The sequence below is a fragment of the Amblyraja radiata genome, chromosome 4 (genome assembly GCF_010909765.2).
Source record: "Amblyraja radiata isolate CabotCenter1 chromosome 4, sAmbRad1.1.pri, whole genome shotgun sequence".
Classification (NCBI taxonomy): domain Eukaryota; kingdom Metazoa; phylum Chordata; class Chondrichthyes; order Rajiformes; family Rajidae; genus Amblyraja; species Amblyraja radiata.
The window spans coordinates 84,377,743-84,396,515 of record NC_045959.1 but is presented as its reverse complement, the minus strand read 5'-3'; the positions used below and the strand labels follow the sequence as shown (position 1 = coordinate 84,396,515).

Sequence of the window (18,773 nt, the reverse complement as noted above, 5' to 3'; positions counted from 1 at the left end):
TCCACAACGTCCTTGATTCCCCAATATTTCAATCTCCTCTTTCAGTATCCAATAATTTGGTGTTCATTTCCCTCTGTAGTATATAATTCTAAAGATACATTGCTCTGAAATAAATGTCTATACATCTCAGTTTTCAATTGGCTGTTTCTTATACTATGACCCCTTGTTGAACCTTGTCCCGTTAGTAACATCTCAATGTCTCCTTACCATGTCGTCTTTTTATTCATATTATATATAATTTTATGTAATCTTTTATGTTCCGTTAAGATTAGTGCACACAGTACTAAATGCAAAATAATACATTTTTTAGTTGATTGCTTTGCTCTAGTTTTTTATATTTGGTAAATAATCTTTCCTTTATTTCTGTGTCCTGTTTAATATTTTAAACTAGAAACAATACTACTTTAAGTACAGGGGGGATTATGTGACAAAATGGTCTATATCGCAATATTCCATACACAAAAGCCACGTTGTTTGCATATGCATCAAGAAATGCCAATTGAATACATTTAGTGTCTGCTTATTTACTTTTTTCCATATTAATTCTGTATGGGTAAATTTTATTCCATACTAAAATGTTTCGGCATTGATTTATGAATAATGTAGACATGGACATAGAAAATAGGTGCAGGAGGAGGCCATTCGGCCCTTCGAGCCAGCACCACCATTCATTGCGATCATGGCTGATCGTCCCCAGTCAATAACCCATGCCTGCCTTCTCCCCATATCCCTTGATTCCACTAGCCCCTAGAGCTCTATCTAACTCTCTCTTAAATCCATCCAGTGATTTGTCCTCCACTGCCCCCTGTGGCAGGGAATTCCACAAATTCATAACTCTCTGGGTGAAAAAGTTTTTTCTCAGTCTTAAGTGGCCTCCCCTTTATTCTAAGACTGTGGTCCCTGGTTCTGGACTCGCCCAACATTGGGAACATTTTTCCTGCATCTAGCTTGTCCAGTCCTTTTATAATTGTATATGTTTCTGTAAGTTACCCCCTCATCCTTCTAAACTCCAGTGAATACAAGCCTAATCTTTTCAATCTTTCCTCATATGACAGTCCTGCCATCCCAGGGATCACTCGTGAACCTACGCTGCACTGCCTCAATCACAAGGATGTCCTTCCTCAAATTAGGAGACCAAAACTGTACACAATACTCCAGATGTGGTCTTACCCGAGCCCTATACAACTGCTGGGTGATTTTTTCCCATCCAAACAGCCATAAGCAAGGTTACCTGTAATGATGGTATGATGGAGATTTCACTTGGTCTATGTGGTTGAACTGTATTTAGAGCCTCCTTGTCACGGGGAAGAGATAGTAAGAGAATGAACTGTCTTTCCCACATCACTTGACCACCATGGATTAGTTAATTCAGACCATCAACATTTGTGGGATTGCAAAACAATCATTGCATCCTTTTGCTGTTTTGCTTTTGTTGTGGTATTATTGTACCTGTCATTACCATATACTGGTTCCTCTGAGCTTTATGCAAACAAGGAATTTATTTGCACTGTAGTGTATATAACAATAAACTAATCTGAATCTGAAAAAGGAACAGATAGGCCAGCTGGATGAATGTGGAATAATCTGAGAACATTGGGGTTGAAAAATATAAGATGTAACTTCAAATAAAATGTGGGCAAACACTTTTTCATACAGGTAGAATTCTGGAGATGTGGTATTTTATTTTCTCACTGTGTCTCCTAGTGAGAATTGCTGGAGCACTTGTTTTCATCCTTGTTTTCCATTTTAATTCCTGTATTCTCATCTTTTTCATTTTCTTCTCGAGATGTTGTCTCAGATGGAGTGCAACTCTATGGGACAGATGGTATCAAGCTCCATGTCCAGCTGTCTTTTTCTTTGTGAGCCCAGGCCCTGAGTCTCAGCTGGCTATCTGCTGCAAACTCAATCCTGTCATAATTTTTTGCCCATTCACATAGTCACATATGGTTATCGGTTAAAGATCAAGAGGTTTCTTTGCTTTTTTTTCTCCTCCCCTTTGTGGCCAGAGAGGCCAGTTACTGTTTTAATTAACAATAACTAATTCAGAGTTGAAAAGAAATATGGCACCTTACCCTTATTCAGCACAACTGCGATGAGGAAATTACCCAGAGGCATTATGAAATTTCCCCAACGGTTATTTATTTTGGTTTAGATTGGAGGTTGGAGGTGAGTAATTTTTATTAATTATATTGAATAAAAGAATGGTGGATGTCACACAAATTGAATTGGCTGCTAAGAAAGGCGTTCATTTATCATTCTGTTGTGGTCTTGTATTCTTTAATAGAATTTCAGATAATTGGTGGAAAAAAACAATCCTTTAGTAACCTTATGGCAGATGTAATAGTTTTTTTCAAAGCAAGTATCTTGCTTTGTTTACCCAAAAATGTAGTATTTTGTGCGTATGGTTGATTGCCACATAGTGCCTACATATATTTTTAAGAAGACCTGGCATTTTGCTTGAGCTTTGTGCCTATGATGCACTGACCTTGCAGCGGATTAACCATGGAGAAGTGACACTCAGGTTTCTAAATAATTGCATAAAACCAAATGCAAGGTCTCACATGAATCAGCACAATATAGAAGCTTTTGCCAAGTAATCAATTATTAATTAATATATGGCTGGTAGAACCTCAGAGTTGCTAAAAGAAACTGATTCAAGAGAGGATGCATTCAAGGAATTGCTTCAGCTGAAGGAGCAGCCTGAGCAATGGCAGGATAGTACTGCACAGACAGAGGACCTTCAGCCCATGTGTCCGAACATGATATCAAATCAGTTGTCTAAATTTCAACTCATTTGACAAATTTGATCTAGTGAAGCAGCAATAATGAGAAACCAATGTGAGTGATACACATCTCAGCTGCAGGTCATTAATGATAAATTGGTCAATAGTGTGTGTATGTGTGTATCTATGCTCACCAAGTGGTAAACACAAAAGCTTATATTGGTGAATATTAAAAGATCTGTACTGTACATTTTTTTTTCTTGTGTATTTAATTCCGAGTACTGGGATATCATCCATTTGATAGCATGCTTCACCATGCCCTGCCTACATTATCTTGAACAAGAATGATTCCAATGCATTAATTTAAAAAGCAAGAGAGGTGTGTCATACTTACCCATGAACCTTTATCAATTAAACTAATTATTTGGCCCTGATATAAATATTGCTGTGCGTGAGAGCTTCCTGTGGCCAAAGTGGTTGGTAAAGTGCTTCAGGATATTGTAAAGTCATGAAATATGTTATATAAATGGATGTATGCCTTTATTTAAAACTATGAGAGTTTGCTTGGAGCGCCAGCTTTTGGAATGATTCCTTTGATTTTCCTCAGGCTCAGCAGCTTTTAATTGTGATTGCAGTGTAGGTTGTTGGAGTAGAATATTGCATTTATTTTTTTAATAGAATACCATCCGCCCTTAATTTCTCATGAGAATGTATTTACATTTTTAAAGAATAAAACAGACGACCCATGAAATATTCAACAGGTTAGACAGTGTTTATTTCAGGTTGAATACCTTTTGACAGAACAAGAAAACATTTGAGATATAACACTGTTTGAGTAATTATATATGAGAAATGGAAGGTTGAACAAATGGGAAGGTATGTAATAGGTGGGTGACATTGTTAAAGTTGGTGAGACTTGATGAGTAGAATAATAATTCAAAGTCAAAGGTCTCGTTGAACAAAGGTGTCCTATGTCACCCGGGTGAAATAGGACACTTGTCACCCGGGTGAAATATTGCACTTAGATGCACACTCGCAAGCTGCTACAACTCTACTGACTATACAGAGAAATTACAAGTATCTTTATACTGATAAAACAACATTAGTCACATGGTTCGTAGGCATAAGTGACCACTGATTGCATCAGTCTGAAGAAGGGTTTCGGCCCGAAACGTTGCCTATTTCCTTCGCTCCATAGATGCTGCTGCACCCGCTGAGTTTCTCCAGCTTTTTTTTGTGTACCTTCTCTTTAATGTTAGTTTGAAGGATTTCATTGTATGTAACTGAGCCCTTTGGTCACTTATGCCTATGAACCATGTGACTAATGTTGTTTTATGTCAGATTGCATCAGTCTGAAGAAGGGTTTCGGCCCGAAACGTTGCCTATTTCCTTCGCTCCATAGATGCTGCTGCACCCGCTGAGTTTCTCCAGCTTTTTTTTGTGTACCTTCGATTTTCCCGCATCTGCAGTTCCTTCTTTAACATTAAAGAGATATGGGAGTATAGAGATACATGGCCCAGCAGCATAGGCAAGAAAGCACTATTGTATTCATTACAACTTCCAGACAGAACACTGATATGGCAAAGAAACGAGATGCTAGGGAACGGCCGTTATCCCTGTTCCCTTTAGTTAGTGAAGGTCATGTTCACAAGCTTCTGCAGACTTACAGAATAGTCAATCTTTAAATTTAACCAGCATTCTATTCACAAAATGGAGGTTGCAGCTAACATAAAATAACTAAATAAGATGGTGGGGACCGCGCTAGTTCTTACAACATAAGAGATTAAATGACAATGCAAGATGGTAAGAAGACAATAAAAAATATAAAATGAGACTTGTGGATCTGAAAATGATTAGAGGAGGGTAATTAACAGGAGTTAATGTCCAAAAATATTGGTAGTGGTTTTGTCTGAATTTGTTGAACATCATTTGTGACAGGGAAATTGTCAATAGCCCCATTAAAAATTGAGCTCAAAATTGAATGTAACAAGATTCCTTAGAACAGGGGACAAGAGAAGAAGTGAGTGTGGATTGTAGGATTAAAATGGGAGATGAGAAGCACAACATCATTCTTTCAGGTTTAACGGAAGACTTTCAGTGGACTATCACACAATCCACATGTCTTTGCCTCACTGTTCAGGAGACAGACCCATCTGTGACAAATAGAGTATATTAAATTGGAAACCTACTAATGAATCATTGGAAAATATGTTCAGGGTTCTGAATGAGGGAAAGAGAAGATTACTATGACATGGTTAATTAAAAAAAATGAGGTGCTTCATCTTTTGCAGTTGGGGGGACAAGGTGTCAGATGATTTGGGTTTGTGGTTATTGAAGAATTACTTAGAGAGCTGCAGAGGAAATTGTCATTTGTTAATGCTGAAAAGGATAGGAGGATTAAGCATGTTTGGTTAACTGAAAGCTCATCAATGATTGTGATGGAGTCAGCACCTGGAGAAAGGAACACTTTGAAGAACTGTTCAGCTGTAACTGGTTTTGACGTGCTGCTCATTGACTGCATCGTGCAACAAACTGGTCTAACTCGCCTTGCAGTCATCTCAGAACAACGTTAAGATGGTGATCTTGCAACTGCAAAGCAGCAAAGCTCAGATGTAGACATTATCCCTGCTGAAGTTGTAGAATTTGATGGAGGCAATTTTTGGAAGCACATTTCTCACTTCCCACCTACGGAACGATTCAAGATTCGTTGTTCATTTCTGAATTGAGAGCTTAAATCAATGCTTGGTGATCCATCTTCCTCTGTTGGAATTCAGGTGGATTTTCACAACAATAGTTGTTGAGACGAATGGGTGCTTTACTTTTGTTCCAAATTCTAAATGACTAATTGAATTTAAATCCCGTGGCTCCCATAGTGAGAAGTGTACTCTGGTCTCTGGATTGTTAATGAACTTCTCTGCACTGATAGCTTAGTATCTTCCTACTGCGACTGAGGCATGCGCCAGAAGTTCCTTTTTTGGTCATTGCAGCTTTATCAGATTTTCTCAATTTCACAATAACCCTCATTTAGTTCATTTACTTATAATTTGTGTCACATTTTTGTAAATGATTATGATTTTGGTCAAATGGGCATCATGGCAGTTAAATTAAAGTATTATGTCAATCAATTTATTTTATTTAACATCTTCTGAGAATTACATCTATCCAGATCTGTACATAGAAACATAGAAATATTGGTGCAGGAGTAGGTCATTCGGCCCTTCGAGCCAGCACCGCCATTTAATATGATCATGGCTGATCATCTAAAATCAGTATCCTGCTCCTGCTTTCCCCCCCATATCCCTTGATTCCTTAAGAGCAAAATCTAACTCTCTCTTGAAAACATCCAGTGAATTGGCCTCCACTATCTTCTGTGGCAGAGAATTCCACAAATTTACAACACTCTGGGTGAAAAACAAAATTCTTCATCCCAGTCCTAAATGGCCTAACCCTTATTCTTAAACTGCGATCCTTGGTTCTCGACTCCCCCAACATCGGGAATATTTTTCCTGCATCTAGCCTGTCCAATCCCTTAAGAATGTTACATGTTTCTATATGATCCCCTCTTATACTTCTAAATTCCAGTGAATATAAGCCCAGTTGACCCATTCTTTCATCATATGTCAGTCCCATATGGAAAATAACCATCTTTAATTATCTTTGTGCTAGCTTGCGCCTTGTAATGACTTTTGAATGCCTCTATTTTCTATTCTGAGTTAAAAAAATGAATTAATTATTTTGCTATGTGACTTCAATTACTATGACATGGTTAATTATTTTGTGGGTGGGGTGGAGGGTGTTCAATTTAGTCTTTTATTATTTTTCTTACTCATTGAAGAAAATTCTTCTTGTTTTACAGCCAACTCATCTGGCTAATTTCAACCAAGTGCAGACAATTCAGTATTCGACCAGTGACGATAAAGACAGAAAGGGAACTTTGCAATTAAAAATAGCTGGTGCTTCAGAGGTAAGATCGAGTACCAATCTATGTAGAACATCAGATGTGCAGAACTTATTTTGATAAACTATGTTTCAATGTGTTTTATAATATTTCTTTATCGGTTGCAGGTGTCTTCAAATAATTAACATTTAAGTAGGCATAATATTTTTAGTGAATCCTCACGAGTGAGTTTGGATTAATGCTCCCGATTAAGCTAAAAGTTACCGTTGAGTAATAAAAACAGAATACCTCAGCAGATCAGGCAGCATCTGCAGAAAGGGAAACAGTTAACATTTCACTTCAAAGACCTTTCATCAGAATTGGGAATGAAAAAATAACTTTGAAGTGATAGGGGAAAGGATTCACAGTCGATGAAGATATGACTGTATTAAAACGTTTGTATTTTTTCAGAAGATTTCCAACTCCTTGCTATGATTTCTGCTTTTAGAGCATTTTAAAGGAAATTCTGGAATCCAAAATGCTACAAAAATTACCCAAATTGCATTAAAATCTCAAAACAAAAAGATCCTATTCATGAAGTTTTACTCTTGACTTTAATTCCCTGTGGTAATTCATTTTATGATTTTTCAACAACATGAAGCTTTGACAGCTTTCTGGAAATCATTGGTTATCTCTTTAGTTTTGGAAGTTATGTAGCTTGATCTTTCTAGTTCATTAACTTTTAAAGCAGAAGAATTTTTCTTTACTATATGTAATGGTGAACATCTTCAAATCTGCTTGTGTTCAGAGCTGTACATATACAACACTTGTGCAAACCTGAAACCAAGACTAGTTTCAAATTGGATAGCTCTCCCATGTAGTCTGATCCAGTTTGGATCTCTTGTTAAACTAAGTCCTTGATTGAAACAGGAGTGCAGTCGAGCTGTTCCTCAGAAGAGCCAGTCTTTCCGTCAATAAGAGATGACAAATCTAAAGATAATACTTTTTAGTTTGTCGCTATAGGTTTGGCTATGGCAATCAATTGACAATAGACAATATGGCCCTTCAAGCCAGCACTGCCATTCAATGTGATCATGGCTGATCATTCCCAATCAGTACCCCGTTCCTGCCTTCTCTCCATATCCCCTGACATAGGTGATCTGGCTTGCTTTTTGATTTAGAACTGATTACTATTGCAAAGGAATTCATAAAGTAACATTAAGCCCCATACTGGTACATATAAATTGCTCCTTATAAGCTAGATGTGTGAAAAACATGTAGAGATTAATTTGGTGTTGCATATGGAGTCATTGAGATGTAAAGCTTCAAAACACACCCTTCAGCCCAATTTGACCTTGTCAACCAAGTTGACAATCTGGGTTAGTCCCATTTGCCTGCATTTGGCCCATACCCCTCTAAATCCATCCTATTCCTGTACCTGTCCAAATCATTTGGTAAATTATAATTATGTCTTCCTCTGTCAGATCATTCCAAATATGAACTATGCTCTGAGTGAAAAAGTTGCCTCTGATATCCTCTTAAATCTTTCCTCTTAATTTTATATTCCCTAATTTAGAATTTTCTTCACTGGAGATAAGACTGTGAGCGTTCATTTGTTCCATCCTCATGATTTTGTATACTTTAATAAAGTTGCCCCTTCAGCCTCATATGCTCCAAAGCAAAACGTCCCAATATATACAGCCCTCTCCCAATAAATCAGGCTCGGTAACATTGTAAATCTCTTCTGCATCCTTTCCAATGTAATGTTTACTTGTTTATTGGCCATGCCCCTGCAAAATTGTTCCTTTTTTAAACTGACTATAGTAAATTGGCATAAGCAATGACAATCTCACAGAGAGCTGTGATGTAGGCCAGTCCATCTCACAAACCAGATTTCCCAACATTGTCTCCATCTACACTTCACACTGCGTTGGGAAAGCATTCAACATAATCAAATGGCTTTTTCACCCTGCTCATTCCTCTTCTCCCCTGTTCCATCAAGCAGGTGATAAAAAAAGCTTAAAAGCACATACCGCCAACTTGGCAAACAGCATCTTCCCTGCTGTTATGAGATTACTGATCCATTCTCCCATAATCTATGGTATAATCTCAGTCTTCCTCCCTATCTCATTGTGGACATTGGATTTTTTATCTGGAACAGCAATGCTACAGTCCTGTCAATTATATGTGGGATGTTATCTTTGCACTACCTGTTGTATAGCTTGATTGTGCTCATGTGTAGTATGCCACTGCTACACTGGTGGTTTTAAACTAAATAAGGGGGGGGGGGGGGGGGCAAATGGGATAGTCAAGGACGGAGTTAAAGGGAAAGAGAGTAAAGGGATAGTTAACGACCCCAGAATTAATGGGAAAGAAAGCTCTCAAAGGGATAGGAGAGTATAGCCAAGTGTAATAGGGATCGATGTGAAAGATGAGATGCGTAAGGAATTAAAATTATTGCATATGAATGTGCAAAGTATAAGAAGTAAAGTACATGAGCTTGAGGCTCAGTTAGAGGTTGGTAGATATGACATTGTGGGGATTACTGAGACGTGGCTGCAGGAGGATCGGGCCTGGAATATTCAGGGTTATACATCCTATAGGAAGGACAGGCAGGTGGGCAGAGGGAGGGAGGGGGGGGGGGGGGGTAGCTCAGCTGATAAGGGATGGAATTCAGTCCCTTATGAAGAAGACTTAGGTACTGACGAGGTAGAGTCACTGTGGATTGAGTTGAGGAATTGTAAAGGCAAGAAGACACTAATTGGAGTTATCTACAGACCCCCAAATAGTAGCCCGGATGTAGGGTGTAAATTGCAGCAGGAGTTAAAACTGGCATGTAACGAAGGTAATGCCACTGTGGTGATGGGGGATTTCAATATGCAGGTAGACTGGGAAAATCAGGTTGGTTCAGGACCCCAAGAAAGAGAGTTTGTAGAGTGCCTCCGAGATGGATTCTTAGAGAAGCTTGTAATGGAGCAGCAACACTAGCAAGTTTGCAGATGACACAGCTGGGTGGCAGTGTGAACTGTGAAGAGGATGTTAGGAGGTTGCAGGGTGACCTGAACAGGTTGAGTGAGTGGGCAGATGCGTGACAGATGGAGTATAATATAAATAAATGTGAGGTTATCCGCTTTGGCGGCAAAAACAAGGGGACAGATTATTATCTCAATGGGGTTAGGTTAGGTCAGGGGGGAGTGCAGCGAGACCTGGGTGTCCTTGTACACCAGTCACCGAAGGTTGGCGTGCAGGTACAGCAGGCAGTGAAGAAAGCTAATGGAATGTTGGCCTTCATAACAAGAGGATTTCAGTATAGGAGTAAAGAGGTTCTTCTGCAGTTGTATAGGGCTCTGATGAGACCACATCTGGAGTATTGTGTAGAGTTTTGGTCTCCTAATTTGAGGAAGGACATCCTTGTGATTGAGGCAGTACAGCGTAGGTTCACGAGATTGATTCCTGGGATGGCGGGACTGTCATATGAGGAAAGATTGAAAAGACTAGGCTTGTATTCACTGGAGTTTAGAAGGATGAGGGGATCTTATAGAAACATATAAAATTATAAAAGGACTGGACAAGCTAGATGCAGGAAAAATGTTCCCAATGTTGGGCGATATGGGGAGAAGGCAAGCACGGGTTATTGATTGGGGACGATCAGCCATGATCACAATGAATGGCGGTGCTGGTTCGAAGGGCCGAAAGGCCTCCTCCTGCACCTATTTTCTATGTTTCTATGTAATGGGATGGAATGCAAACAAAACTTTTCACGAAATCTCAGTACTTGTGACAATAAAAAAACAATACAAGTAACTTTGCGCTTATTTTCAGCCTTTGACCATTACAACTCCATCGCTGAACATCGCAGAGAACATGGCAGACTTGATAGATGGATATTGCCGCCTTGTAAATGGAGTTGTGCAGTCATTCATCATCAGGTCCCAGAAAGGTAGGCAATTTATAAACGATATCCAACAGCTGCAATCTTGAACTGTTATCTTCCTGATTGGTCTGTCATTGGAGACCTTATCACCCATCTTGCTAAGATCCAACAAGATAACATCAAATTATGTCATCATTGATATCCTACACCTTGTCAAAATATTCATTTCTAAATCATTTGTGACTTTGCATAGCAAATCTAAGCTGACATTTGTCCCTTGTAAATGATAATTCGCAATGTTGCTCAGACATTTGTCAATTTGTTTATGCAGTGCAGATATTAAGCTGGCGAGCCTCATGCAAGTTAGTACAGCAGATAGTTGTACTATGTTACCGCTCCAAAGTTTCAGGCTTAAACCTGATCTCCGGTGCATTGTATAAGTTTACATTCTTCGCATGATTAAATATGCTCCGGCTTTGCTCATATCCCAAAGATGCCCCAGTAAGTTGCAAAGTAATCAAAGAAGTGTTGATGGCCATGTGAGTGAATTTGCAGAGAGAAAAGGAGTAAAGAAATGGGATTGATTGGTGTGGGAAGCTGGCATGGACCTGATGGGCAAACTGGACTTCAATTAGAATATTTATTTCCCTCTTATCTATTCCCACTTAACAGCAATCCATTGGCAGACTTCATGTCCTTCAATGTCTTGCCTGTAAGCAGGAGGTAATGGAAAATGATATCAGAATTTGGCAGAACTTCACTTTCTTTGAATAATACCATGGAATTGCTTATGTTTAAAAGTGAAACATGGGACCTCTATTTTCTTAAAAGTATATATATTTTCAACGTTCTTTATCATGTTGGTGAGGCCACACTTGGAGTTCTGTGTTCAGTTTTGATCACCCTGCTATAGGAAAAAATGCAGAGAAGACTTAGAAGGTTAGATTTGGAAGGTTGGATCGCATGGGTTCCAGGGAGAGATAGTTGAATGGATAGAAAATTGGTTTCATGGAAGGAAGCCAATTGGGTAATGGTGGAAGGTTGCTTCTCAGACTGGATGCCTGTGACTAGTGGTGTGCCTCAGGGTTCAGTGCTGGGTCAGTTACTGTTTGTCATCAAGATTCAAGAGAGTTTATTGTCAATGATTTGGATGAGAACATACACGACTAGATTAGCAAGTTTGCAGATAGTGAAGATGGTTGTGAAAAATTGTAGCAGGATCTTGATCGATTGGCCAGGTGGGCTGGGGAATGGTTGATGGAATTTAATACAGAGAAATGTGAGTTGTTGCATTTTGGGAAGTCTAACATGGGCAGGACCTGCACAGTGAATGTTAGGGCTCTGGGGAGTGTTGTAGAGCAGGGGGATCTTGGAATGTAGGTGAATAGTTCCTTGTAGGTGGAGTTGCAGGTAGGTGAGGTGGTCAAAAAGGCAGTTGGCACATTGGCCTTCATCAGTCAGAGTATTGAGTTTCGAAGTTGGGAGGTCATGTTGCAGTTGTATACGAGGTTGGTGAGGCCGCATTTAGAGTATTGCGTTCAGTTGTGGGCACCATGTTATTGGAAAGATGTTGTCAAGAGGTCCAATGGTATAGAGAAGATTTACAAGGATGTTGCCAGGGCTAGAGGGTCTGAGCTATAGTGAGAGGTTGAATAGGCTGGGACTATTCTTTGGAGCGCAAGAGGATGAGGGTTAATCTCATTGAGGTGTATAAAATCATGAAAGGAATAGATTGGATAGATGCACAGTGTCTCTTGCCCAGAGGAGGTGAATTGCAGACCAGAGGACATGGGTTTAAGGTGAAATGGAAAATATTTAGTAGAAATCTGAGGGGTAACTTTTTCACACAAAGGGTGGTGGGTATATGGAACAAGCTGCCAGAGGAGGTAGTTGAGGCAGGGACTATCCCAACATTTAAGAAACAGTTAGACAGGTACATGGATAGAACGGGTTTAGAGGGATATGGAACAAAAGCGGGAGGTGGGACTAGTGTAGCTGGGACATGTTGGCCAATGAGGGCAGTTGTGTGGCCGAAGGGCCTGTTTCCACGCTGTATCACTAGATGACTTTATGACTTACGAAGATGTTGCCAGGACTTGAGAGCCTGAACTATAGGGAGAGGTTGTGCAGACTAGGACTTCATTCCTTAGAGTGCAGGAGGCTGAGGGATGATCTTATAGAGCTGTATAAAATAATGGGGGAAATAGATAGGGTGAATGCACAGCATGTTTCACCCAGAGCAGGGGAATGGCGGGTTGTCTGGATGGCAGAAGGCAAAGAGTTGTAATAAAAGGCGCTTTTTCAGGTTGGCTGCCAGTGACTAGCAATTTCCGCAAGGGTCGGTGCTGGGGCCACTTTTCTTCACTTTGTATAGTAATGATTTGGATAAGGGAATTGGAGGCTTTGAGGCCAAGTTTGTAGATAAGTTTGCAGGTAAGATAGGTGGAGGGTCGGGCAGTGTAGAGGAAGCAAGGAATCTGCAGAACGATTTGGACAGGTTCGGAGAGTGGGCAGAGAAGTGGCAGATGAAATTCAGTGTAGCAAAGTGCGGAGTCATTCATTTTTGGTAATGAGTAATAAAGGCGTAGATTATTTTATAAATGGGGAGAGAATCCAGAAGTCGGAGGTGCAAAGGGACTTAGGAGTGCTGGAGCTGGACTCCCAAAAAGTTAAGACTCAGTAGTAAGGAAGGCAAATTCAATGCTAGCATTTATATCAAGAGGACCGGAATACAAAAACAGAGATGTAATGCTGAGGCTCTATAAGGCGCTGGTCAGGCCACATTTGGAGTACTGTGGTCAAATTTGGGCCCTGTATCTGAGGAAGGATTACTGGCTCTGGATGGGGTCGAGGGGAGGTTTACAACAATGATTCCAGGAATGAGTGGGTTAGCATATGATGAGTACTTGACAGCACTGGGCCTCTACTTGCTGGACTTTAGAAGGTTAAGTGGGGATCTCATTGAAATTTACAGAATTATGAAAGGCAGAGAGAGAGTGAATGTGGAAAGGATGTTTCTGCTGATGGGAGAGTACCACCAGAGGTCATGGCCTCAGAATTAAAGGGCGCTCTTTGAGAAAGGAGGTGAGGAGGAACTTCTTTAGTCAGAGGGCAGTTAATCTGTGGAACTCATTGCCACAGAGGGCTGTGGAGGCCAAGTCAGTGGATATTTTTAAGACAGAGAGAGACAAATTCTTGATTAGAACAAGTGTCAAGGGTTATAGGGAGAAGGCAGGAAAACGGGATTAAATGACTTAATTCTACTGCTATAACTTGTATTTCTAGTTTTTTTAAAAGGCTTTTGGCACATTGGCCTTCAGTCAGTGTTGAGTATAAAGGGAGCTCATTTTGCAGCTATATAAGAGGTTGGTGAGGCCGCATTTAGAGTATTGTGTACTGACAACAAGTCTATAACATGTGAATCAAAAACAAGAGGATATATGTTTAAGGTGAGAGAGGAAAGATTTAAGTTGAACCTGAGGGACAACTTTTTCACTCGGATGGTGTTGAGTATATGGAATGAGCCGCCAGAGGGGGTAGTTGAGGCAGATACAAATACATTTAAGAGATGCATGGATGGGTACATGGATAGAAAATGTTTAGAGGGATATGGGTCAACATGTGCAAATGGGACCAGCTTAGATGGGACATCTTGTTCAGCATTGACAAGTTGGGCCTGTTTCTGACCTGCATTCATCTATTTGATGGAAGATGATTTAATAACCAAGGATGATGGAATGATGAGTGCAGACTGGGCAGCTAACAATATAGTTTTTATATGAGACCATATGAAATGAGTGCTCGATAATATATATCTTACTTGACATTTGGATGAGCTTTTCAATGAGATTTTCACAGAAATACATTCCAGAGGGGTTGCAATAAATTTGACCTATTAACAGTACAGCACAGGAACAGGCCCTTCAGCCCACAATGTCTCTGCCAACCATGAGGTCAAATTAATTGAGTCCCATCTGCTTGCACATTGCCTATATTCATTCAGTCCTTGCCTGTTCATGTGCCTATCCAAATGCATCTCCAATGTTGTTAACATATCTGCCTCCACCGCCTCCCCTAGTTGCTTGTTCCAGGCACCTACCATCCTCTTAAATAAAAACTTGTTTCATACATCTCTTTTAAACGTTCACCCTCATACCTTAAATCTATGCACTCTAGAATTTAAAATTTCTGCCCTGGATAAAACACTCTTAATTGATTACTCTACCTTTGCCCTTCATATTTCTATATACTTCTTTCAGGGCGCCCCTTAGCCTTCGACACTCCAAAGAAAACAATCTAAGTTTGTCCAATTTCTCCTTCTAACTAATATTCTCAAATTTATGCAACGTTCTGGTGAACCGCTTCTGCGCCCTCTCCAAATGCTTCACGTCCTTCCTGCAATGCAGTGACCAGAGTTGCACACAATACAAATTTTGCTAATAAAGTTTTTATACACCTGAAACATGACTTGACATGTCATGTCATACACAATACCCTGAACAATGAAGGCAAGCATGTCATGCACCCTCTTTATCACCCTGTCTGCTTGTGTTGCCACTTTCAGGGAGTTATGGACTTGAACCCCAAGATCCCTTTGCACATCATTGGTTCTAAGGGCCCTGCCATCGACTGTTTGCTATCCTCTTACATTTCCTCTGTACATTACCCTCTGTACAGGGTCTTGGTGAGACCACACCTGGAGTATTGCGTACAGTTTTGGTCTCCTAATCTGAGGAAAGACATTCTTGCCATAGAGGGAGTACAGAGAAGGTTCACCAGATTGATTCCTGGGATGTCAGGACTTTCATATGAAGAAAGACTGGATAGACTCGGCTTGTACTCGCTAGAATTTAGAAGATTGAAGGGGGATCTTATAGAAAGTTACAAAATTCTTAAGGGGTTGGACAGGCTAGATGCAGGAAGATTGTTCGCGATGTTGGGGAAGTCCAGAACAAGGGGTCACAGTTTAAGGATAATGGGGAAATCTTTTAGGACCGAGATGAGGAAAACATTTTTCACACAGAGAGTGGTGAATCTCTGGAATTCTCTGCCACAGAAGGTAGTTGAGGCCAGTTCATTGGCTATATTTAAGAGTGAGTTAGATGTGGCCTTTGTGGCTAAAGGGATCAGGGGGTATGGAGAGAAGGCAGGTACAGGATACTGAGTTGGATGATCAGCCATGATCATATTGAATGGCGGTGCAGGCTCGAAGGGCCGAATGGCCTACTCCTGCACCTATTTTCTATGTTTCTATTTGACCTCCCGAAGTACAAAACCTCACACTAGCCTGGATTAAGTTTCATCTGCCATTTCTCCAGCCTTATTTCCAAATGATCAACAAACGGCTATACATTTTGATAGAAGATGGACACAAAATGCTGGAGTAACTCAGCGGGTCAGGCAGTGTCTCTGGAAAAAAGGTTGAGACCCTTCACCAGACTGAGAGTCGGGTTAACCTGCCTGTCAGTTCGTTCCAGGTTTTGATAACCTTCCTCACTATCCACAACAATCTTTCAGTGTCTGTTGATTTCTTGTAGTTCTTCTCAGTCCAAGCAACCTCTATAATAAGCAGACCGTAATAGAAGTTCACAGCAAATATTTGGAGAAAGGTTTCTAAAATGAGCAACTTCTAAATATTTGAAGAAAGTTTTCTAGAAATGAGCAACTCCATAGATAAGCTTTAATTTCATTTTTGAACCTTTAAATAACTGATTTCTATTCATCCTGGGAATGGTTCTGATGTCCTGAAGTCATGCTTATTATAATTGGTTTGGACTGTAATATCGTCTTAAATACCCCTCTCTTACACACATGCACTCTCAATAAATATTGTTCAGGCACAATACATGTATGTTCATTTGCCTAATTTTCATGATTAATATATATGTACATGTAAAAAAAATCCATACTGTTCCAGGTGAGGGTTTTTTCTATTGTTCCAGAGGAAAATTGATTTGACTGTGATTCAGTCTTAGATTATGTTCCATCTGTACTTTGTTCCTCCACAATCTGCCTACATTTTAGCTTCCTTCCTATAAGGAATATTCAATGCATTCAGAAAGTATTCATACCCCTTCACTTGTTCCACATTTTGTTACATTACAGCATTTTTAAATGGATTAAATTCACTTTTTTTAATCATCAATTTAAATACCCCAGAACGAGGAAGTGTAAAATGGTGTTTAGAAATTTTTGAAAAGTAATTAAATAGAAATAACTGAAATATCACATTTACATAAGTATTCAGACCCTTTGCTATGACACTCAAAATTGAGCTTAGGTTCATCCTGTTTCCACTGATTATCCTTGAGATGTTTCTACAACTTGATTGGAGTCCACCAGTGGTATATTAAATTGATTGGACATGATTTGGAAAGGCACACAGCTGTCTAGATAAGGTCCCACAAATTTCTGCAGCATTGCAGGTCCCGAAGAGCACAGCGGCCTCCGCCATTCTTAAATGGAAGAACTTTGGAACCACCAGGACTCTTCATGGAGCTGGCCGCCTGGCCAAACTGAGCAATCGGGGGAGAAGGGCCTTGGTCAGGGAGGTGACCAAGAACCCGATGGTCACTCTGACAGGGCTTCAGAGTTCCTCTGTGGAGATGGGAGAACCTTCCAGAAGGACAACTATATCTGCAGCACTCCACCAAGCAGGCCTTTATGGTAGAGTGGCCAGAGGGAAGCCACTCCTCAGTAAAAGGTACATGACAGCCCGCTTGGAGTTTGCCAAAAGGCACCTAAAGGACTGTCAGACCATGAGAAACAAGATTCTCTGGTATGATGAAACCAAGATTGAACTCTTTGGCCTGAATGCCAAGTGTCACGTCTGGAGGAAACCAGGCACCACTCATCACGGTGAAGCATGGTGGTGGCTGCATCATGCTGAGGGGATGTTTTTCAGCGGCAGGAGCTGGGAGACTAGTCAGGATCGAGGGAAAGATGAAGGGAGCAAAGTACAGAGAGATCCTTGATGAAAACCAGCTCCAGAGTGTTCTGGAACTCAGACTGGGGCGGAGGTTCATCTTCCAACAGGACAACGACCCTAAGCACACAGCCAAGACAACGCAAGAGTGGCTTCGTGACAAGTCTGTGAATGTCCTTGAGTGGCCCAGCCAGAGCCCGGACTTGAACCCGATCGTACATCTCTGGAGGGACCTGAAAATAGCTGTGCATCAAAGCTCCCCATCCAACCTGACAGAGCTTGAGTGGATCTGCAAAGAAGAATGGGAGAAATTACCCAAATACAGGTGTGCCAAGCTCGTAGTGTCATACCCAAGAAGACTTGAGGCTGTAATCGCTGCCTAAGGTGCCTCAACAAAGTACTGAGTAAAGGGTCTAAATACTTATGTAAATGTGATATTTCAGTTATTTAATTTTAATTACTTTGCAAAATTTTCTAAACACCTGTTTTCACTTTTTTATTATGGGGTATTGTGTGAACTTTGATGAGATAAAAAAAAAGAATTTAATCCATTTTAGAATAAGGCTGAAACGTAACAAAACGTGGAAAAGGTGAAGGGGTCTGAATACTTTCTGAATGCACTGTACAATTGCTGAAAGTAGTGTGATTCAACCGGCCTAAATACAAGACCCAACATAATAAGTGTTGAGGAAAAATGGTTAAAACATAATATATTAAATAATAATCTCACTTGTGATAATTCCAATAATTACTTTATAATTAGATGCAAGCAAAGATGACCAAGCTTTCTGATAAGATGTATTTTCCATTTTTTTTGTCACAAAGAGTCACAAAGTCATACAGCACCAAAGCAGGCCTTTTGGCACAACTTGCCCATGCTGACCATGATGCCCCATCTGTAGCCCCACTTGCCCAAGTTTGGCCTATCCTTCTAAACCGTTCTTATCCATGTACCCGTCCAAATGTTTTTTAAATGTTATCGTTCTTGCCTCAACTACCTCCTCAGGAACCTTGTTTCTTTATACCTACCACCCCCTTTGATTTAGAAGGAAATAATCCATCTTACTTTATGTTGTAGAACCAGGCAAAACACAGTTCAAAGGCTGAGATTTACATGGAACAGCAAAAGGTCAAGTAGGGGTTGTTGAATTTGCTGCCATGCTGCATTGTAAGGCCAACAATGTAAACAAACCATAGAAATATCAGCTTACTGCGATGTTCTGAATTACTAATTATAGCCTGTTATAAATTATATAGATGACAATTATTTGCATTGTAGTTAATATGTAATCCGTTTTGCTTAGAGTCATACAGTGTGGAAACACTCCCTTCAGCCCAACTTGCCCATACCGAACAACATGTCCCGTCTACACA

The 18,773-nt window shown here is 40.2% G+C and overlaps 1 protein-coding gene across 34 annotated transcripts in view; it reads left to right on the top strand.

The window, feature by feature from the left end:
• ptk2 (protein tyrosine kinase 2) overlaps nucleotides 1-18,773 on the top strand; it is a 465,509-nt gene that overhangs the window by 300,895 nt on the left and 145,841 nt on the right. For all 34 annotated transcript variants that reach the window (XM_033019915.1, XM_033019912.1, XM_033019913.1 and 31 more), the window contains 2 exons: nucleotides 6,580-6,687; nucleotides 10,423-10,540. In XM_033019915.1, coding sequence (XP_032875806.1) covers nucleotides 6,580-6,687; nucleotides 10,423-10,540 — 226 coding nt within the window. The remainder of the gene's footprint in view (nucleotides 1-6,579; nucleotides 6,688-10,422; nucleotides 10,541-18,773) is intronic.